The sequence below is a fragment of the Octopus sinensis genome, linkage group LG6 (genome assembly GCF_006345805.1).
Source record: "Octopus sinensis linkage group LG6, ASM634580v1, whole genome shotgun sequence".
NCBI classification, from domain to species: domain Eukaryota; kingdom Metazoa; phylum Mollusca; class Cephalopoda; order Octopoda; family Octopodidae; genus Octopus; species Octopus sinensis.
In genome coordinates this window covers 13052473-13064486 of record NC_043002.1, presented here as the reverse complement: position 1 = coordinate 13064486, position 12014 = coordinate 13052473, and the positions used below count along the sequence as shown (strand labels likewise).

At 38.1% G+C, this 12014-nt stretch overlaps 1 protein-coding gene across 1 annotated transcript; it reads left to right on the top strand.

Annotated features, from left to right (window-relative positions):
- The first annotated feature begins 325 nt into the window (after positions 1-325).
- LOC118763709 (peritrophin-44-like) lies at positions 326-8437 on the top strand. Its single transcript, XM_036503491.1, has 3 exons — positions 326-720; positions 4250-4447; positions 7991-8437. Exons 1-3 carry the CDS (start codon positions 408-410, stop codon positions 8182-8184), a joined length of 705 nt encoding a protein of 234 aa, XP_036359384.1. The 5' UTR covers positions 326-407; the 3' UTR covers positions 8185-8437.
- The last annotated feature ends 3577 nt before the right edge of the window (positions 8438-12014 follow it).

The window sequence follows — 12014 nt, the reverse complement described above, 5'->3', positions numbered from 1 at the left end:
TATACATATATATATATACACATACACACACATATATACTTATACATATATATGCATATATATATATATATATCTATGCATGATATGTGCGTGCGTATTTATACATATATATATATATATACGTGGATATATGTATACATATATTTATACACAAAACACACGCACGTACACACGCATATATAGATACAAAGGGTAGTGCAATCACATTATACAGCTTCTATACATATGTGACACATACACACGAACATACATACAAATATACGTACACTCATGAATTACAACTACACACGCAGGCTGGCCCTTCCCTACAAATATAGCAGCAGGAAAACGGTTTCCTTGTTGGATAAGAATCATAGCAAGCGAGAGGAACCAGTCTTTTGGAAGACCGAAGGAAATAAATAGTGCCAATGCATAACTACCAATTCGGACACCTCCTCGGCTTCCGCAGCATCAGCCTGTCATTTGTAGCCATCGTAATAAGCCTGAACAATTACTGTTGCAGTGGTCAAGACACTGATTTCAAATGTCCATCGTCAGGATTCAGTTGGCAGGCTGACCCTCGTAACTGCAGTGTGTCCCATTTGTGTGTATTCGGTAAACTTGTGCAGACCATTTCATGTCCGAAGAAAGGTTTAGTGATAGGACAGGACAATTACTCTTGTGTACCGAAAGGAAGTCATTTTGACAATTGTGGGAAACGGATCAAGCTTTTTGTCGTCAGTGAGTAGAGAATTTCTTTATATACCGATTTTTCTCCATTGCTGATTTTGGTATCTCTTCTTGATAATACATCAGTTATGTTCTTTGTCATGTATGTACCATAATTTCTATCTCACATGTATCCATACACAGGGTCGCTACCTCTGTATAGATTTATGGTTGTATCTATGCACACGGCCACATCTTCTGCAGTGCGATATAATTATATCGTTTAAATCGGCGAAGTGAAGGAGTGGCCGTGTGGTAAGTTTGTTTCTAAAACCACATGGTTCCCGGTTCAATCACACAGCATGGAACCTTGGGTAAATGTCTTCTGTTACATAGCTTCGGGCTCATCAAAGCCCTGTGAATGGATTCGGAAAACGGAAACTGAAAGAAGCCCCTCGTGTATATACATACTTACATACATACATGCATGCATACACACACATATATATATATATTTCGTATTTCGCATTTCATGTTGTCTACGTTTTGTGACGCCGTGTACCCATATACGCATACATATATACACATATATGTATGCATATATGCATATATATATATACTATTTGTGTTATTATATGATTGATCGCCAGGCATCCATTTCCAAGTAAGCTTATATATCTATCTGTCTGTTTGTCTATGTATCTCTCTCTCTCTCTCTCTCTCTCTCTCTCTCTATATATATATATATATATATATTATATATATATATATATATATCTAGACACTTGCCTAAGGTGCCACGCCGTGAGACTGAGCTCGGAACCATATGGATGGGAAGCAAGCTTCTTACCACAGAACCACATAATTATGTGCGTCGTTGTATCTGTGAATTTTCATCTTTCAAGGATCGAAATTCGTTTTGTTTAACAAGACGAAGGAGGGTAATACGTCATACAGTATACATTAGAGTTCTATATTTACGAGATGAGGAATTATGTGCATTATTTACATTATTTACATTTGACGTATATTTGCCCTCATCTTGTTTGTTGTTAACACAACGTTTCGGCCGATATCCCCTCCAGCCTTCATCAGGTGTCTTGTGGGAAATTTCGTACCTGGGTTCTCATTTCAATGTGATTCTTCTTCTTCTTCTTCTTCTTCTTCTTCTTCTTCTTCTTCTTCTTCTTCTTCTTCTTCTTCTTCTTCTTCTTCTTCTTCTTCTCTTCTTCTTCTTCTTATTATTATTATTATTATTATTATTATTATTATTATTATTATTATTATTATTATTATTATTATTATTCTGGTCACTACCTGGAGTCTTGGGGTTTGTAACCCGCGCTCTTAACCACTACACCACTACTAACTCCAAGTTTCCGAGTTCGATTCCAGGCAGTGACCTGAATAATAATAATAATAATAATAATAATAATAATAATAATAATAATAATAATAATCATAATAATAATAATAATAATAATAATAATAATAATAATAATAATAATGCAGTACCAGGCAGTGGCTCTCATGGCTTCTGATCTTAACTGATTGGAAGTGTTATCATGTACATTGTTTTGTCTTGGTATAAAAGATGGGCTACAGCAAATATTCTGCTCAATACCACAGATTTGCTTGTCAGTTGTTTGACCTTAACCAGTTGAGCATGTCTCTTAGTGGCTGACGATATGTGCATCTCTGATCACGAGCAGAAGTAGTGGGGGAGCATCATAGTCATGTGTTGAGAGGGATTCTTTGGGGTTTGAATAATTCACCTCCGGAAACATGGGTGGTTTTTTCAATATCCTTAAACAACCCTTATTCAGGACCTTTTGAGCGGGATGGGCTACTCAACCTGAAGAAAATTCTACCTGGGCCCCCACCTGCAAGGTCATGCGCTGTTTATCTTGATATGAGATCACCATGTCGCGCACATATGGTTGTGATGCATGTGCCTAGTGTACCCTTATCAGACGGGTAGTCATGATGGGTATATTGGGCTTCGTATATTTTACCCCAGTGTCACTTTGATGGCATGAACTGCTCTCCCACTCAATAATAATAATAATAATAATCGAAGCCGCAATCATACGACCGCGAGTTCGCTGCCATAACCACTGGACAATTGCGCCTCCACTATATATATATATATATATATATATATATATATATATATATATATATATATATATTATAACGGGGCCAGTTTATAGGTTTACTCTGGGTTTCCCGCTCATAACAGTTTTAGCTTTACGGCTTGTCTTCAGACCCCAGACACTACTGGACTAAGACCTCTTCAAAGTATGGAGGGGAAAATGCTTCTCAATAAATCTAAGCAATGTGTGATTATCTCCCCTTGCCATTGGTCATCGATTTTGAGACCGGGCGTTGTGAGTGTATATTGAGCGGAAACACCTAAAGCTCCACGATGCTCCGGCAGGGGATGGTGGTGAACCCTGCTGTACTCTTTCACCACAACTTTCTCTCACTCTTTCTTCCTGTTTCTGTTGTACCTGTCACGCTGAATCTCCCTGAGAACTATGTTAAGGGTACATGTGTCTGTGGAGTGTTCAGCCACTTGCCCTTTAATTTCACGAGCAGGCTATTCCGTTGATCGGATCAACTAGAACCCTCGTCGTCGTAACCGACGGAGTGCCACACACACACACATAATGAATGAGTAGAATATTACATTTCATTAGTTTAAATCATTTGTTACATTAATTGTTATATTTTATGGTCCTGTAAACATGTCATTAGGCTTTACATATATTAAAATTGCTGAAGCATGGAATAAATAAGGCGGCGAGCTGAAAGAAACGTTAGCACGCCGAGTGAAATAGGTAGCCGTATTTCGTCTGCCGTTACGTTCTGAGTTCAAATTCCGCCGAGGTCGACTTTGCCTTTCATCCTTTCGGGGTCGACAAATTAAGTAGCAGTTACGCACTGGGGTCGATATAATCGACGTTATCCGTTTGTCTGTCCTTGTTTGTACCCTCTGTGTTTAGCCCCTTGTGGGCAGTAAAGAAATAGGGATAAACTCCCACCATCAATTGTTAGCTGTCGAGACACAGCATCTTTCCAAACTTTCACGATTCCAAAAATTCACCAACATTACACGGGATGCCCCCAGACCCGTTTCTTCTTCTTACTCTTTTTTTAAAAGACATATTCACTGTTCACATCCTGTACATATTCTATGTACTGTTCATACAGTTTTGGCTACTTTTTTTTTTAATAAATGTTGTGCACCTGAGCACTGGATACCATAAGTTCATTATTACCATTATTTTTATTTAAGTCCTGTATACATACACCCACATGCGCGCAAGCACACACACACACATACAGACACAGACACACACACACACACACTTTTAAAAGCTTATATTTCTTATTATTTCTTGTTGTTGTCTTCAATTAGATCTCGGAATATCCACAGAATCAGCCAGTAAATAATAATGGTCATTATAACAATATAATAGAAATAATAATAATAATGATAATAATAATAATAATAATAATAATAATAATAATAATAAATAATAATAATAATAATAACAACAACAATAATAATAATGATATTTCTTCGTTCTCAAAGATGATCCCCGATGTGCAAGAAACCCAAATGGCAACAATCCAGATGCCCGTAATTGTGCTCAGTTTATAAACTGCTTCAATTCCACCTCAATGGGTCTGCAGAAATGTCCTGAAGGCCTTTTCTTCTCGACGACCAACTTCACCTGTGAATATCCTGAAAACGTCTCCTGCGGTTCACGATCGATATCACCTGAATACCGTAAGTACTGGCCAGACTGGTGCACATTCCTAAGAAGGCAAGTTTAGGGTAACTTAATCTCAGACACTTAAATTGAGTTTGGAATTAAGACAGAATTAAAGATATTACAGGATTTGCAAGTGTATAAGTAACACTCGTATTATTTGATTTTAACTAAAAAAAAAAAGAAACGGTGTGCGGCTTATACCCGGGCTAAAGTTTGAATATGATGGGAAAAAATTTTATATAGAGATTTAAAGCTAAATTAAGGGTGCGACTGATACACGAGCAAATCCGGTGCTTTACTTACTTTGCCTCTTATCTTCGTATTATAAAGGCCTCTACTTCACTAGATTACTTACATGCATGCCATTTAAACCCAGGACCACTCGACATGTTACTCTTTCTGTGAATCTTTTTATTTATGCGCCCTTTTCAAGCCTAGCCGGTCTCATGGGCCCGGTTTCCCGCCTTCTGTGGCGTATGTGTTCCCCTCAGCTTGACGGGACACCAGTCCATCGCAGCGTCACTCAAGAAGCGGGAAGAAAGAGTACAACGGAGGTCGCTACCACCCCCTGCCGGAGTGTCGAGGAGCTTTTAGGCGTTTTCGCTCAATAAACACACATAACGCCCTGTCTGGGAATCGAAAGCGCGATCCTCCGACCGCGAGTCTGCTGCTCTAACTACTGGACCATTTAGCCTCCACTCTGTGAATCTTACTGCGTATCATCTCTCAACCTCCTCCCGCAAAATGCTTCTCTCCGCCCTTCTTTCTCTGAATTTCTTACAAAATTTCTCACTCATCCATATTTTTCTGCTAACATTTAACTGGTGGATTTTTTGATTAACAATTGCGTCACTCAATTAATCAGCTCTGCTTGACGAAGTCCTTTCGTCGCTGTTTGCGGTACTCTCATTGGCATGCTCTCTGTACTCCAGGTCAGCTTCAGATATTTCGCTTTTATAGAGATGAAATGCTCCTAAGCATATTTTTTGTCCGGCGTACTATCAATTCTACCAGCTCACCGCCTTAATTTTATCTAGTGTATTGGTTTCAAATTTTGGCACAAAACCAGAGATTTAGCGGGAGGGGTAAAGTCAATTATATCGACCCCAGTCCTCAACTGAATCTTATTTTATCGATTACTCTTTTACTCTTTTACTTGTTTCAGTCATTTGACTGTGGCCATGCTGGAGCACCGCCTTTAGTCGAGCAAGTCGACCCCAATACTAATTCTTTGTAAACCTAGTACTTATTCTATCGGGGTTTTTTACCGAACCGCTAAGTTACGGAGACGTAAACACACCAGCATCGGTTGTCAAGCGATGTTGGGGGGACAAACACAGACACATAAACACACACACACACATATATATATATATATACATTTATATGCCGGGCTTCTTTCAGTTTCCGTCTACCAAATCCACTCACAAGGCTTTGGTCGGCCCGAGGCTATAATAGAAGACACTTGCCCAAGGTGCCACGCAGTGGGACTGAACCCGGAACCATGTGGTTGGTAAGCTAGCTACTTATTACACAGCCACTCACTCCTGCACGATTGGAAAAAATAAACAGTAAAGTCAGCATCGGCGAAATTTGAACCCCGCACGTAAAGACAGACGAAATGCTGCGAAGCGTTTTTCTCTGTGTGCTAACGATTCTGCCAGCTCGCCGCCTTAATGTCATACCGTATATTAAAAAATATTTCCCTTAAATTTCATTGTGGAATATAAACAAAATATTATTTATTTATCTATGTCAGTGGATCTTCCTTTTTATCCAAGACCACCGTTAAGGAACAGTGATACTGCTTCACATAAAGACAACATCGAAATGAAAGCCACGTGACAGATTCGTAAATATATGTTCACTCGCCAACACAATTTAGCTTCTATTTTCTCTCCTTACATAAGGCCCATCCCGATCGCTTATCTCCTTTAATCATATAATCATAATGCCTGTGGCTTAGTATTTCCTTGGGGCTGGCCGGTTCAGAGTGATATCGAGATTAAACAGCCGAAATTGCTAAGATGACCCGGTTCTGACTGAAGATTAGAGGCTTCGAGTGACCCGTCTGTTTTTTTGTGTTGTCTCTTTGTGTGTTTTTGCGTTCTTGTCCCACTTTGTAATTTATTTTATATTTAATTATTATACATATATATATATATATATATATATATATATATATATATATATTATATATATATATATATATATATATATATGTATATATATATATATATATGTATATACGCACACACACACACCACACTGCACAATGACCCGAACACAGTTATATATATTGCATATCTCTTTCTCTCCCATCCTTTTTGTGGATTTAGTTTGCTTACGCCACACGTCTTTGTAACTTCCATGTATATATTTCTCTTTATGGTCAACAAGCAGAGTTGTTGCCGCATCGGACAGAATGCTTAGCAGCATCTCTTCGGTCCCTTTACATTCTGATTTCAAATCCCGCAGGGGTCAACTTTACTTTTCATTCTTTCGAAGTTGATAAAATATACAGAAGTGCTGGGGTCGATGAAATCAACTAACTTCTCCTAATATTGCTTACATGTGCCAAAAAATTGAAACTAAACCATTATCATTATTATTATTATTATTATTATTATTATATTATTATTATTATTATTATTATTAAGGTGGCGAGCTGGCAGAGACGTTAGCACGCCGGGCGAAATGCGTAGCCGTATTTCGTCTGCCGTTACGTTCTGAGTTCAAATTCCGCCGAGGTCAACTTTGCCTTTAATCCTTTCGGGGTCGATAAATTAAGTACCAGTTACGCACTGGGGTCGATATAATCGACTTAATCTGTCTGTCTGTCTTTGTTTATCGCCTCTGTGTTTAGCCCCTTGTGGGTAGTAAAGAAATAGGTATTTCGTCTGCCGCTACGTTCTGAGTTCCGCCGTGGTCGACTTTGCCTTTCATACTTTCGAGATCGATAAATTAAGTACCAGTTGTGTACTGGGGTCGCTCTAATCGACTGGCCCCTTCCCCCCAAATTTCAGGCCTTGTGTCTTGAGTAGAAATTATTATTATTATTATATTTACTGCTGAACACGACAGACGTATCTTCGAACGGCTGAAGAAAGTCCTGTTTAAAACTCTTGTTTATACTAGTTTGTTGTTGTTATTTTAGTTTAAACATTGTTCCGATTTGTTAATAGAAGCACTAGGGACCTGGTATTGGTCGCTGTGTTTATTTAGCCTCTAGCGGGGCTACACATGGCCCCAAATAAATTCGGTGGGTGTTTTGATCCAATATAAATAAACAAGATGGCGGTGTTGGTAGAATTGATAGTACGCCGGACCAAAAGCATGCTTAGGAGCATTTCGTCCGTCTTTACGTGCGGAGTTCAAATTTAACAAATGTCAACTTTGTTTTCATCCTTTCGGGGTCGATTAAATAAGTACCAGTTTAGCATTTGAGTCAATGTAATTAGTTTTCCCCTCCTCCGAAATTGCTCGCTTTGTACCAAAATTTGTAATTTGAAACGAAGACACTACATGAAATAATTTTTCTGTCTTTCTATTAACAGGTAATCTGCTTAAAATTGGAGAAAGATGTCGGAATGAAGGAACACATTTAATCCCAAATCCTACAGATTGTCACAGATATTATCAATGCCAAGGCGGTTTAGATTCGCCTAAAGCATGCTCTCCAGATCTTGTTTTCTCGAAAAAAGCCCAGGCCTGCGTGCAACCGTGGGAAGCCCCAGATGTCAAATGCTGAGAGAAAACGAAATTTTTTCGTTTCGCAGCATTTAAAATTATTGAGACAAATGATGTACTCTTGTATAGAGAAAGTCCTATACAATTAGAAACTGGAATTTTGCTTCGATTACCAGGAAAAAAAACACAGCAAACCATATATTTTCATTATTAGTTTTCATGTTCTGACGAAAATAGCAGCCAACGTTAACAAATCAAGAGACGGTTGAGAGAGAATTTGAAGTAATTCAACACATGGTTCACTTTCTGAATAATAAAACGCTTCATGGGTTCTTAGGTTCGAATCTGTCAGAACGTATTGACCATGAATAGTTACTTTATTGTTAAAACTTCATTAAAAAACGTGAAAGAATAAAGATAAAAGAGATTGCTTGTCAAAAATGTGTTATCTTTGAATTGTATACATACGTAAGCGCCCACACATGCACACACACACGCGCGTAACTATAGCATATATATGTGTGTGTATACTTGTATGTATGTGTGTGTATATATGTATATATAAGTGTATGTCACATGTGCATAAGCATGTGCATATGTGGGGGGCACGGGCGTCTGACCATGTGTGAGTTAAATGTGTTTCTGTAGGGAAACGATAAAAATTTCAAACGAAGCTGCATAAATACATACATACATACATACATACACAAAAACACATACACACATATAAATACATACACAAACATGTATATACATACATACACACATGTATGTATATATATGCATATACATATATATATATACATATATATATGTGTATATGCTATATATGTATGTATATATATATGCATATACATATATATATATATATACATATATATATGTGTATATGCTATATATGTATGTATATATATATGCATATAAATGTATGTGTGTTCCTTCCGGTGTTTACAAATAATACGGAAAAAATGAATAAGCAGTTACCAGGGTAGCAAAAATTCACACATGTAAGAAGGATGTAACAACCTATTTATAAAGGTAGAAACTCTTGGTTTAGGTGTAATGTTTTGTAAAATATAGATAAATAAATATATGGAGTTAATCGCAGGTGTTATTCAAATACTTTTACCTCCGACATATGTTTCGCAGACAACATTGGTATTATTCCTGAAGGAATAAAATGGTGTAAAACAATGCAATCTTCTCATCAGGGAAAGAAAGAAACCAAACACATCAATAGGACATTTAATCAGAATGTGATGACAGCGTATATGCTAGTTAGTTAGTTAGTTAGTTAGTTAAATTGGCTCAAAAGCAAATAGCAAGGCCATGTAGGGGGACATGGAGTTAAGTACAGGGTGGTGTTCATGTAAAGAGTTCAGGCCACTTGAGGTCCAGGGAGGCTTTGAACAAAGCGGTCGTCGGCATCTTCACCATCTCGTCTGGCAGCTTGTTCCATGGATCCGCAACCCGGACGGAGATTGCTCCTCTCCTTCGATTGAGATGAAATCATCGCAGGTAGAGCTTTTCGGAATGACCCCGCAGCCGACGCTCTGGAGCAGGAGTGAAGAACAGCTCCTTCGAGAGGTTACACTTTCCGCTTATGATGTTGTGGGCGAGAATGAGATCACCACGGCGGCGGCGTTTTTCAAGAGAATAAAGGTCGAGCGTCCTCAGCCTTTCTTCGTAGGACAAATTATTGAGACCATGAACCATGCGGGTAGCCAGCTTCTGGACTCTTTCGAGATGCTGTATGTCTTTGAGGAGATAAGGAGAAGAGGCTTGAATCCCATACTCCAATATGGGACTCACCAGCGTGACATAGAGTGGTAGGAATATGGCTACTGTGAGCATTCTGAATGACCGTCGAATCAAGAACAGAATTCCGCGTGCTTTGTTGGCAGCATGGATGCACTGGGCCGAAGGCGAAAAGGAGGAATCCACCAAGATACCCAGGTCCTTTACCTGATCGGTCCTCTCCAGCAGCAGACGACCCGGCTCGAAATCAAGTTGAGTTGCAGGAGGAGAGCCAACAGGCAGATGACAGCACTTTGACACGTTCAGACACAGGTCCCAATCGTTATACCACTTCCAAATTTGGTGGAGGCATCGACGAAGATCCTCTATATCACCGCGAGGAGCGACCAGTTTGATATCGTCGGCAAATAGAAGGGTGTGTTGCGTGAGGTTGTCGGGCAAGTCATTTATGAAGACTAAGAACAACAAGGGCCCAAGCACTGAACCTTGAGGCACGCCACTGCTCGCACTGGAGACGTCGGACCGCGAACCATTAACTTGGTTAATATATGATGAAGCGAACGCTATGAATAAAAAAACCGTTAGTAGATATAACGTCAAAGGTAGTTTATAGAAAGAGAAGGAGAAAGAAAGAAATTAGCAGAAAACTAATAGTGGAGAGATATAGAGCGATAGGTGAATTAGAATAAAGCTTAAAGGCATGGAAGTAGATATATTTAGTAGAAGTGAAATGTAAGAAGACAGTCAAAGGTCTAATTTTGTAGAATGGTAGAAATCATTTATAGGAACTAAAGGTATGCTTCTGCCAATGTTTGCAGAATGGGATAAAAGCAATTCACTAATACAAAGCAAGCAAAAAGATTTACCTTTGTAATAAAGCAAAGAAATTGAGAGAATATTGAATATTCCATTCCAAATTAAATTGTTTATTATGATCTTTTAGATACCAGATTAATTTACTAAGCCCAGTATTGTTACGTTTATTGATATGCCTAAATGTAGAGTAAGGATTAGATATTCTTTTGGACATCTGAGATGAAGAACTACCTATATAAAAAAAGACGTCAGAATCGGAAGAAATTTTACATTGATAAATAGAGTTTCTAGTCTTAGAATTAATGCTAAGAAAACGAATGTGTGGTTGGAGTTGACTTCAGAAACAATAAACCTGCGGTTATTATTATTTAAAGAATGGTTAGTGCTAACAAAATAAATGTTAGTATTTTCATTAAGTGGATTTGTATTTAACAACTTATTGTGCAAGCTACTTACTACGCAGCCACTCCTGTGCCCCTATATATATATATATATATATATATATATATATATACATACTCACTCTTTCACTCTTTTACTTGTTTCAGTCATTTGACTGCGGCCATGCTGGAACACCGACTTTAGTCGAGGAAGTCGACCCCAGGACGTATTCTTTGTTAAGCCTAGTACTTATTCTATCGGGTTCTTTTGCCGAACCGCTAAGTTACGGTGACGTAAACACACCAGCATCGGTTGTCAAGCGGTGTTGGGGGGTACAAACACAAACGCATACACACACACACACACACACACATATACATATATATATATATATACATTTATACGACGGGCTTCTTTCTGTTTCCGTCTACCAAATCCACTCACAAGGCTTTGGTCGGCCCGAAGCTATAGTAGAAAACACCTGCCCAAGGTGCCACGCAGGGGAACAGAATCCGGAACCATGTGGTTGGTAAGCAAGTTATTTATTACACAGCCACGCCTTTGCCCATATATATATATATACTCAAAATAAGCAACAAGGGTATCCAAGGTAGTGTAGTACAATTGTTTCATGCTACTTCATATTATTAAACACTGTAAGAATTACATCAAAGTGATGTAATACTTACAGTGTTTAATAAAATGAAGTAGCATGAAATAATTGTACTACACTACCTCGGATATCCTTGTTGCATATTTTGATTATAATCACCCCATTTGATTTATATGGATAATACCATACAAAATTCTGGTGCCTTTAACTTAAGTACCATATTCATCTGAATCTAAATTTTGCTGAACGTATATATATATATATATATATATATATATATATATATATATATATATATATATATATCGTATATCGCGGGTTTA